Source organism: Carassius auratus, unplaced genomic scaffold (assembly GCF_003368295.1).
Source record: "Carassius auratus strain Wakin unplaced genomic scaffold, ASM336829v1 scaf_tig00030068, whole genome shotgun sequence".
NCBI classification, from domain to species: domain Eukaryota; kingdom Metazoa; phylum Chordata; class Actinopteri; order Cypriniformes; family Cyprinidae; genus Carassius; species Carassius auratus.
In genome coordinates this window covers 142810-157509 of record NW_020525825.1, presented here as the reverse complement: position 1 = coordinate 157509, position 14700 = coordinate 142810, and the positions used below count along the sequence as shown (strand labels likewise).

The 14700-nt window shown below is 37.3% G+C and overlaps 1 protein-coding gene across 1 annotated transcript in view; it reads left to right on the top strand.

Moving 5' to 3' along the window:
• Positions 1–14541, top strand: part of LOC113080024 (kinesin-like protein KIF19) — a 35939-nt gene extending 21398 nt beyond the window's left edge. The window contains exons 3-20 of the mRNA XM_026252269.1: positions 943–1053; positions 1245–1332; positions 2330–2466; positions 5159–5284; positions 5699–5893; positions 6607–6753; positions 6844–6966; positions 7173–7329; positions 8017–8191; positions 8375–8573; positions 8868–9138; positions 9410–9531; positions 9754–9917; positions 10188–10281; positions 11320–11443; positions 11555–11940; positions 13051–13216; positions 13472–14541. Coding sequence (XP_026108054.1) covers positions 943–1053; positions 1245–1332; positions 2330–2466; positions 5159–5284; positions 5699–5893; positions 6607–6753; positions 6844–6966; positions 7173–7329; positions 8017–8191; positions 8375–8573; positions 8868–9138; positions 9410–9531; positions 9754–9917; positions 10188–10281; positions 11320–11443; positions 11555–11940; positions 13051–13216; positions 13472–13596 — 2910 coding nt within the window. The 3' untranslated portion in view covers positions 13597–14541. The remainder of the gene's footprint in view (positions 1–942; positions 1054–1244; positions 1333–2329; positions 2467–5158; positions 5285–5698; positions 5894–6606; positions 6754–6843; positions 6967–7172; positions 7330–8016; positions 8192–8374; positions 8574–8867; positions 9139–9409; positions 9532–9753; positions 9918–10187; positions 10282–11319; positions 11444–11554; positions 11941–13050; positions 13217–13471) is intronic.
• The last annotated feature ends 159 nt before the right edge of the window (positions 14542–14700 follow it).

Sequence of the window (14700 nt, the reverse complement as noted above, 5' to 3'; positions counted from 1 at the left end):
AAGAAGAGAATTTATAACTTTTATAACTTTATAAATGTATTTACCATCATTTTCAATCAATTGAATCCATCCTTGTTGAATAAAAGTATTAATTTCATTCAAAAAGGGTTTACCGACTCTCTCTATCTCCCTGTGTTTGTATTTGCAATAAGCATAACATAATATATCAATGTAAAACAGTGCATTAACATTTTGTCCATTCTTTTGCATGTCCTTTGTCCTTTTTCACCTGGTCTCCACCTTTCTATCATTCTTTTCCTCACCCATTCTTTTCTCTTCCTCTGTTTGCAAAGAACGTCTATATGTTTGTATTGTGTGGCGTTATAATTGGCCTCTTTTAAAAGTCAGATCTCCTCTGCTGCATATCAATTGAGTGGCTTCAAAGAGAAAGCCGGGGTTTTGGGTTTGAATGGGTCATCAAACGATTTGAGCCCTGACTAACTCGAACATTGGCTCTGAATCCTGAGGCCCTTCAGAACGAGTGGTGCTCTTGAAACAACCAGATTCAACATCGTGGGCAAATTTGGAGCCGTCAGAGTCTCTTATGAGCTTCTAAAATGACTTCCATTAGGAACGTTTTTCAAAATGTAGATGTAAAAATAGAAACTAATTAGGCGTGATGTCTTCCATCATGACGCACTCACCTTTTGCTTTTAAACCACACTAGCCACATCTTTCATGTGGATCCATAATGATATTTCTATTTAGAGGTGCTGTTATCACACTCTGTGTCACCGTAACCGAAATAAATGGCCTTTGTAGTTCCTGTTAGCTGATAGCTAGCTGTGATTACCAGTAAAGAGTGTTATCAGGATAGGTTGTGAATACAATATTAGAAAGGTTTTTATATACACTCTGAGAATGAATGCAGTGCATATCAAAACTATAATTAGATGTAACAAGGTGTACTCCGATTCATGTTTTTCTTTCCCTCTTTTTCAGATGGTGGTGCTGATGGACCCCATGGAGGATCCAGATGATATTCTTCGAGCTCATCGATCCAGAGAGAAGACGTATATGTTTGATGTGGCCTTCGATTACTCCGCCACGCAGGCAAGCCCATTCTGTGTTTGTGCCTGTGAAGCCAAAGTTATACAAAAGTTAACATGCTTTTCAAAGAGATCACATTTATGCATTTATTTTTGTTCATTTATGTGCACATAAGTTTACTGTGTGGTTGAATGAAAGATGAAGGTATACACAAAAGGCTGCAATTAAATGTGTTTGTGTGTGCTTTCCTTTAGGACGAGGTGTACAGATCCACCACTAAAGGCTTGATTGAAGGTCTCATATCTGGGTACAATGCCACTGTTTTTGCCTATGGACCCACAGGTCAGTACACACATCATTCATACCAAGGGCTGGGCAATATATCAATATTTCTATATATATATATATATATATATATATATTTTTTTTTTTTTACTTGTAATTTCTCTAAAGCAATAAAACTTGTTGAAATGCTAAAAATTAAGATTTGTGATACAAAAAGATTTGTGATTTATTATTATTATTATTTTATTATTTATTATTTAGCAATTGTGTTGTATCTTGATCATTTTATTATAGTATTTTAATAGTGCTTTTGATTTCAACTTAAATGACGAAAATGTCTTCAAGCTTATAAATTGGTTAGATTATTTTCCATTAATTGGTTCAAACATATTTGTGTACTCAACAAAAATATGTTAAGGGATGTTTACTAGATAGATAGATAGAGTAAAAGATACATAGTACAATATACCGATGGATGGCTGGATGGATCTGATCTCTTTCTTCGTGTTTACAGAAGAGGTTCAGTAAGCAATGTCACATGTACTGATTTCACAAAAAAATACAACCATACAGTATATGCATAAAAAATAAATGAATAAATACATAATGCTCACAATGCTCAAAATATAAGTTACATATTTAATATATTAACCTAGCTGACTAATTCCAGCTGTCAAGAACACATCAAAAAAATACCTTACTTAAAGACCTGCTTTTATGCTGCTTTGAATTGATTAAAAGGTCATTCCTGGAAAGCAGATGTCTGTGTGGCTCCCGTGTGCTCTCGTGCTCTGATCTGTCCACAGAGTGACTCTTACTGACTGTTCCTGTCTGTGGCCGAGGCTATATAAAGCTTAGATCTGTGCTCAGCCTGACAGGGATAAAAGCCACCCGTAAACATTATGTATCACACACTCACTATGACTCACCTCACACCTGTGCCTTCTGTTTATGCCATGCTGATGAACATATGTTGATTATCTACAATCATTTCACATTTAAGAAAAGAGGCATTGATGTGCCTATTCTAATAAGCAGATGTGTGTGTCTGCAGGTTGTGGGAAGACTTACACTATGCTGGGAACAGACAGAGAACCTGGTATCTACGTTCGCACGTTAAATGACCTATTCAAAGCCATCGAAGAAACCAGTGATGACATGCAGTACAGTGTCTCAATGTCCTACTTGGAGGTGAGAGCTTCATTTGGTTTCTAAATTGGATTTTAGCAGCCATTTGTTGTTGTTTTTTTTTTCCATTACATATTGTATCCTTATTGAGAACTGATATAGAATATTGTCACCCTATTACCATGCTAAATAAATACACATAGTAGAGTCAGTTGCCCTCATTTAGTTTTTAACAATAAAAAAGGGTAACAGCTTAAGTGTTATGTGAGAAGATAATCATCAGGCCCGTGCCAAGCGGCCAATAGCACGTCTGTTTATCAGCTCTGTTTGCCTGAGGGAGGGGTAATCTTGTCGGCTTAGTGACTATCTCAGCATCTTTGATTACGGTGATGTTGTATTGATACTAGAAAGCTTGTTTCCCCTCTTGAGTTGTGATGGAACAAAGTTTACTCAAAACAATCCCCTACCGTGTTAGCCTAGAAACAGACCAAGAAACATGTAACTGGCCAAGTAACACAGCCTTGCATCTTAAAAGAAAAATGTCTGCAAAAAAGGCCTAATATTACCCATTATATTATATGTGACCCTGGACAACAAAAGAAGTCTTAAGTTGCTGGGTTATATTTTTACCAATAGCCAAAAAAGCATTGTATTAATATAATAATAATAATAATAATAATAATAATAATAATAATAATAATAATATAATTAAATAATTTAATTTAATTTATTATTTGAATTTAAATAAGTTTACTCTAAAGTCTATATGACATTCTGATCTCTAAATATGGCTTGGGTACCTCCTTCAGTGTACCGTATTTTTCGGACTATAAGTCGCATCAGTCCAAAAATACGTCATGATGAGGAAAAAAACACATAAGTCGCACTGGACTATAAGTCTCATTTATTTAGACCCAAGAACCAAGAGAAAACATTACTGTCTACAGCCGCGAGAGGCTGGAGATGGTAATGTTTTCTCTTGGTTCACTCTCTTAGTTCATTTCTCTTGGGTAATGTCAAATTAATTTTGATAAATAAGTCGCACCTGACTATAAGTCGCAGGACCAGCCAAACTATGAAAAAAAGTGTGACTTATAGTCTGTAAAATACGGTAAGTCTATGGGTAAATCTGTCTCCAGAGCTCCAGTTTAGCCTTCAAACTCAATAGCTCTGTCCTGTTTTTGACGGCTGATGCGTGTGCATTTGAGATCACATGTGTGAGCTGACAGCAGCACCACTTCAGTTCTCTGGGTCTTTTTTCTCTTTCTGTCTCGTGTTCTTTTCTCGACATGTTGCATTGCCCATTTTGTCAGTCAAAGTCTGTTCAGCAGTATTTCTATAGTGACTGATGTTTGACAACGTGTTATTTCTCCTTTAAAATGGTGAAAGTGCTGCAGTACCTTACAGTGTCCTATAACCCAGTATGTAATTGAACCATACATTTTAATTATATAAGAATATGTTAATAATTGTTAATAATTCTAAATACTTTTTTATTAGTATTATTATATTCTTATCAGAAATATAATTTTTTGCGAGTTTTTTTTTTTTTTTTTTTTTTTTTGCCTGTGTGCACTCACTAACACACACACTTTGTATGCTTTAGCATCTTGATGTACACACATAAACACACAGATTTGTGTGACTTCTTTAGGTTAAAGGGGTGTTTGGGATCTGCAGACCTATGAGTAATCCACTCCGTCCACACACGGAAAGAGCGACCTCAGTGAAGAGCACAATGCTCTCCTGTCCTCTGCTTTTCTTACACCTTCACATTAAAACTCCTGTTTACATTGGGCTGTCCAAATGCTCAAGGGAACGCTTCCCTGGAGGGAAAGCGTTTTTATTCTGAGCTTCTGTGGTTTAGGTTCAGACCTCCCGGTTTATCCTGTTTCTATTTTCTCTTTCCTTACATCTATATCTTTAACGGGTCTTCTACTCTTTCTCTGTCAATGGATTCTTTTCATACTGTCAGCGTCACCCTAAAATTATCACATGCCCACGGCAGATCACAGTGACCTCACTGACAGTGATGAAATATTACGTTTGGGACGACTTAAATTGAGAGTTTTGCGGTGACCACAGTTGGTGCTCAGGATGTGGCCTTGTTCTAAACCGGGTTGAATGAAGCTTATTGAAATACCCTAAAATATTCAATGCGACATTCATCTCTTCACTAGCATCCTGAAAATACTGTATAGGTGCTGTCATAATGCAAAGTTTACTTTCCTCAGAGAACATTGGACCACTCAGCAGCAATCCAGAATATAATATACAAGTTTCACTTTTTGAATGGAATTAGTGAAATAAATCAACTTTTTGATGATATTCTAATTATATGACCAGCACCTGTATATGACAGTTTGTACCATATATTCTGGATTTTGACTGGTTGAAACAGGTGTTGATTTACTATATCTAATTAATTCAGAATTATTGCAAACAGTATTTTTTGGGCTTGAAAATGTGAAAAGTTTTATGAGGTGAATACTTAATGCGTCACAGCTGCAGTGTGCACTAAATGTTCAATAATTCAGTGGTCTGTCGTCAGTAGTTCCTTTCATATTTCACAAATTACAGCATTGTCCATGTGCTCAGCTGGTAGAGCATGTTGCTAGTAATGGAAAGGTCACAGATTGCACGTTCTGATATTTCTGCACTGCAGGTCACCTCAGATAAAAGCGTCTGTCTGTCAGATGCATGAATGTAAATCTTGCAATCTTGAAATCTGAGCATCTTAATTCTTGTGTTTCAGATCTATAATGAGATGATAAGAGACCTGCTGAATCCATCATCTGGGTTTCTGGACCTGAGAGAGGACTCAAAGGGAGAAATACAGGTCGCAGGAATCACAGAAGTCTCCACCATTAATGCACGAGAGGTCAGTTAGACACATCATTCAAGCACCATGTTACTTAAAATAATGTGTGTGAGAGAGAGAGAGTTATTAAAGTAAATAAATACTGTTACAGCAGTCATTGTTCATGTGCATTCTATGATACTTAATAAAAACAATAGGGGTGTATATTTAAATAAGTATTTCATAGTGAAACCCTTATTCAACAAGGATGCACTTAATTGATCAAAAAGTGACAGTAAGGCAATTTTTTATGTCACATAATATTTCTATTTAAAAAATAAATGTTTTTTTTATGTATCAGTTTCCATAGAAATATTAAGCAGCACATTTGTTCAACATTGATAATAAAAAATATAGATATATAACCTCTGATTAATGAGTGGTACTGTGGAGCTGGATGTTGAGTTTTTCCTCTGTTTTCGCTCTCTCTCACAGATCATGGAGTTGTTAATGAAAGGAAACAAGCAGAGAACTCAAGAGCCGACAGCAGCCAATCAGACGTCTTCTCGCTCTCACGCTGTGCTGCAGGTGGCCGTACGGCAACAGAGCCGATGTCGAGACATCCTGCAGGAAGTGCGATTCGCACGTCTCTTCATGATCGATCTGGCAGGGTCTGAACGGGCTTCACAGGTATGATGTGTGAAATATAAAAGTCCATCCATCTTTTAGTTTAACATAAAGGCACAGTGGGTAAGCTCAAACATATGCCTATAAAGATGGTAATCATTAATACAAGGCCATCAATCTTTCTTTTTACAATAAAGCTGGCACAGCTGGCCTCAGATATATTCAGAATCATATATCAGCCAGGGACGAGGGAACAATTCCAAGAGTGATTTAACTATAAGTGATAAAGTTGGAGGGAAATGAAGCCATGTAAATGAACATATTTGTTGATTGCGTCATCCGTTATGATGCAACACCTCCACAGGTCCAATCAGGGGATTTTGATGAAAGATAAGTGAATCATGTTTAATATTAAAGTGAAATTTCCACTTACTTCATGAGATGGGAAGATATGAGAGAACACATTTAGAGAGCCTGCAATGTATATGCCATTGAAACAGTTAAAAATGTTAACCACTCAGGCACCCTGTAGGATTAAACATGCATGTGACAGGCACACATGCAGATCACGTTGTTTCTGGTTATGGGGTTTTGTTGCACAGAAACATGAGTGCTTGTTTGTTCTCCATTGATGAGGAAGACGAGCCTGTCCAGCATTTATTCAGAAAATGTCATATACAAGAGCGCCCCCTGCTGGAAGCTCTAGCAGACTTCTAACCTGCATGTAGACTGACAGTTTAAAAACTTGGTGCGATAAATACTGTTTCTGCTTTCAGACACAAAACAGGGGTCAAAGGTTAAAAGAGGGCGCTCATATCAACCGCTCTTTGCTTGCGCTGGGGAACTGCATCAATGCTTTGAGCGAAAAGAATGGTAACAAATATGTCAACTACAGAGACAGCAAGCTCACGCGATTGCTCAAGGTACAGCGGAGTGAATCTTCATGAACAAAGAGGCATATGGGATATTTTTCTTGATTTTGGTTGTCTTACTGGGTTAACTCATGACTGCAGGATTCTCTTGGAGGAAACAGTCGGACGGTGATGATTGCCCATATAAGCCCTGCATCTCTGGCCTTCGAGGATTCACGGAACACCTTGACTTATGCCGACCGTGCCAAAAGCATCCGCACACGGGTTAGTTTAATACACGATAAAACAATGCACAACCTAGTCACCCATTATTATCTTTCAAAAGTTTGGGTCAGAAAGTTTTTCATGTCTTTGTCAGTAAGATTATTGGATTATTTTTGTTACACACTTTGTAATGCCGTATCTCAATATAACTGTTTGGCGAAGAGATTTTTTTTACTGTTTGCGATCCTATCACTCTTCCTATGCAGGTAAAGAGAAATCTGTTGAATGTGTCCTATCACATCGCCCAGTACACCAGCATCATCTCTGACCTGCGCAGCGAGATTCAGCGGCTGAAGAAAAAGATAGCAGACCAGGCCAGCAGAACGCTCAACCCGGACAGAACAGACATCCGCCATGTTCAAGGTAACATCCTGTCTGTAAGAAGTGAAGGGAGATATTCTATTCTATTCTATTCTATTCTTTGTTCTATTCTGTTTTATTCCGTTCTGTTCTATTCTAATATGATGTTTAATGTTCGGTTTGATTCTTTTATTATGTGGTATGTATGTACCATTGATATCATCTCGATTTTAATTTGAATTCTATTCTACTCTACTGTACTCTATTTAATTTGAATAGATAATGTTTCCTTGATTAGATTGTTATCTGTTATATAATATTATTTTCTAAATCATTCTGTTTTCTTTAAATCTTGTTGATTATTCTGTCTTTTTTTATTCCAATACTTATTTTTTATTTTCTTATTTTTTTTTCATTGATTCTACTCTATTGTGTTATTTTCTTTTTATAAGATAATGTTAACAAGATAATTCTGGTCTATTGTATCTATTATTATTTTCTAAATGATTCAGTTCTATTCTGTTTTATTCTAGTCTTTCTGGTTCTTTTCTGTTTGATTAGAATATAAATGTAATTGATTTTGTTCTATTATATTACAAATGTTTACTATATATTTAAAATATATTATTTTGACTATATTTTGCCATTAGATTTAACATCTCTAAAAATCTGTTTTCAGTTCTATTTCTAATCTGTTCTATTCTCACTCAGAAGTGTGTAATAACATATCTTTTGTGTGTTTGCCTGTAGCGGAGGTGCAGGCTCACTCCTCTCAGCAGAGCCGGGCTGAGATGGACCAACTGCGGGAGCAGCTGATCGATGCATTTAGACAGCAGATGGACATCAGGAGGCGTCTTATGGAGCTGGACAACAGCAACATGGAAATCCAGATTGACACATCCAAACACCTGCTGACAATCACTGAGTGAGTCTTCATTCTGCACATAAACAACAACAAAAAAAGATTATAGCTACATACACACGTTGTCCTGAAGCTATTTGGACACTTTAGCCAGTAGACCATCATCCACAGTCTTGAACACGGTTGTTTTATCATTTCAGATTGAATACACTTCTTTTGTGAAATATTTAATTTTTATTCATCTAGCTGGGAGCAAGAACGCTTCAGGAGAAGAAAGAAGTGGCAGGGCGAGAGGAGAAAGGAGAGTTTTAATAAGGATGAAAGTGAAAAAGACTCGGACTCACCAGAATCTTTACCTGACAGCACAGAGACACAAGAAGTGGCCATCGCCAGAGAGAACCTGGTCACGCTCATGGCTGACCAGAAGAAAATACAGAAACAAAAGGTAATGTTGTTATTAGCCACTAGAGGGAGGGACAACACCTCAAAAACTCGCAGTACTGCACTGAGTTTAACATATATGTCTGATTCCTTTTAGTGAATCAGTTGGTTTAACCGGTTCATTTCAGTGAACTTTTTATAATAACTTGTTATTCATTTGGAACACTCTGCAAAGGCAATGCATACTACCTTTATACATTTGCTTTCTGTTTTTAGACTGAGACTCCTTATAAGCAAAGAGAATCTGTGCATGGTTTGCTATGTTAATAAAGTCACTCATCACAGCAGTTCTCTTTAGGCCGGATTGGAGCAGCGCCTGGCAGAGCTCAGAGAGAAAGCACGGCATCTCGAAGAGCTTCTCCCCTGCCGTGTGAGCTCAGAGGAGCAGAGGGAAGTGCTTTGCCTCCTCTGCAAGGTTCACGAGCTGGAGATCGAGAACGCAGAAATGCAATCCAGCGCGCTGCTCAAGGACAACGTGATCCGACAGAAAAACGTGGTAGTGCAGCGTTTCGAACAGCACAGACACCTCTGCCATGAGATCATCCAGCAGCAGCGGCAGTTTATTGATGGTGAGTCATTCGCAGGGATAAGAAATGGCACCGAAATCTCAGCCACAGATGAATCAGGCCAAACTGTGGCAGTCACGTTTTCCAGAGTGATGCAATATGAGGGTTCAGTATAGTTCTAGCTAAAATATATGTGTGTGTGTGTGTGTGTGTGTGTGTATATATATATATATATATATATATATATGTACATACACACACACACACACACACACACATAAATACATACATGTTCTTGTGGGAAAATAAATGTAATAAGAAGTTGTTTCTGCAGATCACAGTCTCCTGGTTCCTCCTCATCTTCAAGAGCTCTATGAGATGTACATGAAGCAAATGGATGAGAAGAACTTGGACAGAGTCGTGGCCCTGGACAAGTTCACCATCCGTACTCTTAGGGTATGTCAAGCAGGGATTTTCAGGTCAACATCAAATCAAAATTTACTCTTTGTGAATACACATTATTGCTCATATTTTGCACAAAACATCAGTGCACAATTTTCCAAAATCCTGAATAGCTTTTCCTTCACATGGAACATTAAAACAGTAAAACGAGTTTTTCAAGAGAACGACATGATAAAAGTAGAGTGATCATGAACATGTTAACACATATCTCTGTAGGAGGGTTCCCTACCCAAGATCACCCTCCCCAGTAGAGGTCGTGACCCCTTGCAGGAGATGGATTCAGACCAAGAAAGTGTTCGCACCCTGGGTTCAGACAACAGAGAAGGGCGGACAAAACTGAGGAGACACACGCTGCCTCCGATTCTCCCAGAGCCTGATGGGTAAGAAGAGCTCAAAGCAAATTCATGTGATACCTTTTTGGCATTTCCCTAAACTAAAAATATTTCCTTGTATGGAAAGCTTTAATGGCCAAAAATATTTTGAATTTTGTGAATGTGAAAAAAAAAACAAAATAGCAAGGAATATTCTGCTTGTACTGTGGACATAAAAAGAACTGCAATATAACTACTTCCTTCATATTGTGTTAAAAGAGTCTGAGTTTGTTCACATGCTTTTACTTCTAAGTTAAAAATGTTCTCCTGCCCATACAGAGACCGAGTGTTTAAGAGTAGTCACAAACAGATGAAGAACTCTGTAGTGATGACCCCACCACCCATTCACATCAATGGCCAGGGCAACAGAGAGGTGAGCTTCTGGGAGTCTACATTTGCAGCTTACTGTAATGTGACCCTCGACCACATAAGGGCACATTTTTTTGAGAAATTGAGATTTATACATCATCTGAAAGCTGAATAAATAAGCTTGCTAAGATAGGACAATATTTGGCTGAGATACAACTATTTGAAAATCTGAAATCTGAGGGTGCAAAAAAATCTAAATATTGAGAAACTCATCTTTAGAGCTGTCCAAATAAAGTTCTTAGCAATGCATATTACTGATCAAAAATGAAGTTTTGATATATTTATGGTAGGACATTTACAGAGTATCTTCATGGAACATAATAATTATTTAATATCCTAACGATTTTTGCAATAAAATAAAATAAAATAAAGTAGTGGGATAAAAAAAAAAAAAAAAAAACAATTATGTATTGCTACAAACACAGTCATGCTACTTATGACTGGGTTTGTGGTCCAGGGTCACAAATAATTTGTTTTTGTACTTTTATTTAGCAAAACTGACAGTAACAATATTTATAATATAACAGAAAGATATATATATAAACTGTTCTTTAAAACTAATATATATATAAAGTGTCTAGTTTCCACAAATATATTAAACAGAACTGTTTTCAACACTTGCTTATTTAAATATATAATAACACAAAATGCTTATTGGGCTTCAAATCAGCATATTAGAAAGATTTCTGAAGGATGACTGAAGACTGGAGTAACGATGCTGAAAATTCAGCTTTGCCCCACAGGAATAAACTCATTTTAAAATGTGTTTAAATAGAAGACATTTTTTAACAATTGTAAAAAATATTCACAATATTAGTTTTTAATGTATTTTTGGTCAGACAAATGCAACTTTGGTGAGATGTCTTTGACATCTTGACCGCTTTGAACAGGAGTATATATGAAAATGGTAAAATCTGAAAAAATATTAACAGAAAGAATGAATATTGTGTTTATTCTACATTTGAATTGGTTTCTCTGTTTTTTAACTGAGTGTACTGAATAAATGAATGCGTCTGACACTATGCTGACTGTATCTCTGCAGCTGTTGCCATCTGTCCTGGATGATGCTCTGAGATGTAGCCATCTCAGTCACAGTATGAGCAGCCATCTGGACTCCTCACCTGAGAGCAGTGAAAACGGCACTGATGCCCCTCTGACTCCTAAAGGTTCGAGTCCCTCTGCTCTTTCATCTTTGTGGATCCTTGGATCTCTTGATTCTGAATGGTCAGTTGAGGCAAATCTTACATGGCTTCTTCCCTGAACTGTTTTCCCTCCAGAGAGACAGCAGATTCTAAGAGGTGTGCAAAACATTGCAGTCAAGGCTGCTCGACGCCGTTCTAAGGTTCTAGAAATAGATGCCCTGCGATTGCCTCCACCACCTTCCCCCCTAGATCCCAAGAAGCACAAGAGTAACCTGTCTCTGACTGAGGTGCCCCCTAAAGGCCTGGTGCTGCGGCGTGGAAGACAGCTCAGCCCAGAGCTATGCCACGCCACCTCCGATGACAACCTGTCCAGCAGCACGGGAGACGGCCCCGCACCTGGCGGCACATGGACACGGCCGCGGAACCGCCAGGCTGTGAAGAACCCCGCTGCACGAGAGCAGGACTTTGAGGGTCGCAGGCGCAAGAGGAGATCTCGATCCTTTGAAGTCACAGGACAAGCAGTGAGTTTTTAGATGAATGGATGAATCTCGCGAAAACTTGTTCAGGTCATAATTCACCCCAAAAGAAGAAGTTGTATCTTGCGTTATTAAAATTTAATGTATTTTTATGACAATACATTTTTATGACAATTAAGCATATTGTGTTAATTTAAGAGGCAAGGCAGAATTTTCAGCAGTCGTTACTCTTGCCTTCAAGTGTCACATGATCCTTCAGAAATCATTTTACCGTATTTTCTGGACTATAAGTCACACTTTTTTTCATAGTTTGGCTGGTCCTGAGACTTATAGTCAGATGCGACTTATTTATCAAAATTAATTTGACATGAACCGAGAGAAATGAACCAAGATAAAACATTACCGTCTACAGCCACGAGAGGGAGCGCTCTTATGCTGCTTATTGCTCCTGTAGTCTATACTGAGCAGCATAGAGCGCTCTCTCGCGGCTGTAGACGGTAATGTTTTCTCTTGGTTCTTGGGTCTAATTAAATGTGACTTATAGTCCGGTGCGACTTATATGTGTTTTTTTCCTCGTCATGACGTATTTTGGGACTGATGCGACTTATACTCGGGTGCGACTTATAGTCCGAAAAATACGGTACTACTCTAAAATGTTGGGGGGGGGGGGTATAAAATCTTATTATTATCAGTGTTTGAAAACAATTAGCTGCTTGTTATTATTATTTTTTTTAAAGATGTTTTAATTCCTTGATTAATAGAACGTTTAAAAGAACAGCATTTTAAAAATAGAAATTGTTTGTAATATTGAATGCCTTACATTATGCCTTTACTAGCACTTTTGATAAATTGAAGGCCTAAATACTAAATGAAAGTATTAATTTCCCAAAAAAATCACAATCCCTTGCTGACCCTAAAATTATGAATGGTAGTATAAACATTTTACAGTTTAAATAATAGGCTTCTAATTGTTTGGAAATAAAAGAATACTACTACTGGTATTATAATGCGAAAACTTCTAATGCTACAAAAGTAGACTTTAAAACTAAATTTTTATATATATATATATATATATATATATATATATATATATATATATATATATATAATGTTATTTTTTTTTTTTTCAAACTCAATATTTTCTCCACCCCATAGTTGTCTCAGGCTAAGAACACAAGCCAGCGATTTCGTCCCCTGGACAGCACTTCTGATCCCCACCTGCACATTAACGGTCATCCCCCGGCCCCCGTTCTGAGACCCCAACACAGAGCCCAGCCTCAGCTTACAAAAGTTCGACCCTCTCACAATATTCCCCAAACAGGTATGATATTAAATTATTATTATTTTTTAATGATTTATTAATTTACTCATTCATGATGTATTAATTAATGCATAAATTTATTGCAAGATAAACTTGTAATTAGTTCCATCGAATTTGTGTTCAGTGAATTCCAGTATTTTATTTTTTTATTTTTTTATGCACAGATGTATTGTGTTCAGTTACACTAAGAACAACAATTAAGAAAGTTCTAGAGTCAGTTTTGATTTCCTGTTGACCTTTATTAATTCTCCACAGGATCAACAGCAGATGTCCCTTCCTCGACTCACCTCATCAAGCGTGGCCCCCAAACCAGGCAACTTCAGCCTCTCCTGTACGTCACAACCACCGGAGCAGGGGGTCAGCGCACCCGCAAACACTGAAGCCTGGTCTGAACATAGACTGTCTCCTTTCAACCCCATCATCAGCACTATGGAACCAGTAACACATGTAGAAACCAAGTGGAAGGTTTCTTCTTATATCCAGATGAAAGAGCTGTACAGTGGTTGATAAAACATTACTGAAATCTATCAGATCACATGAAAAATGGGCTACAAAGAAAGACAGTGTGCCCCTGTTTAGCTACGTTACAATGTCTTCATTTATTTTTGGTGGCAATAATGGATTGTCATGAATTCAATGGCCTTGAATTGTGTAGAAACTTCATACAAAGACATGCAAACACAAGCCGAGCCAATGGGACAGGGGATGAAATCTGCCCCAGATGCCTTCCGATTGAATATGTATATCAGGCCTTAAAGTGACAACTGAAACACATTAAGCAATTCCCAAAAACATATTTAAATCAGCAGAACTGAAACGGTGATGTTTGTTTATGCGACTGAGGAATCAAATATACCCCTCTCATTCCCCAGGGAGCCATATATATATTTTGCAGCTTCTCTGGCTGTGAAAGTATTGCTCCCTCAGGTCTTGCACAAATGAATGTACTGTCACATTGCTAATGATTCATATGTCCGGCATTTTGTGTTTACTGCTAATAATCAAAGTAAATTTGCCTCACTGTCACGCAGGTCTCAGCATAGCTGTTTTCCCCAAAATCCTTTTGGGTTTGTGTTAGTTCTTAGTACCAGACAAGATGGCAAACTGTAGTGGAATGTTTTTGATCAAAAAATGAAAAAAAAGTCTGCCTTTTCTTTGAAAAGACTATTTTTGTTTTGTTTTTCAGAATTATACATGCATATGCTTTTTTTTTCTACTCTTAATTTTATACCTTTTTTGTAACCAAATAAATTTGATTGACAAAGTTATTGCAGTAGTGTATGCACTGTACATATCACTTTCATACATATATACAGTTTTGTCGAGGTCAGTTCTAAGGACATCATGTTGTGGACAAAAAGTCTTCTCTGTCTTGCAAAATAATGCTGAGTTCTAGAAGTCAAAATTTTCATTTATTTCAAGAAGACAACAAAGCCGATATGCCTGCAGACTTCACTTATCTACCACTTTCCAGGTGACCAGTG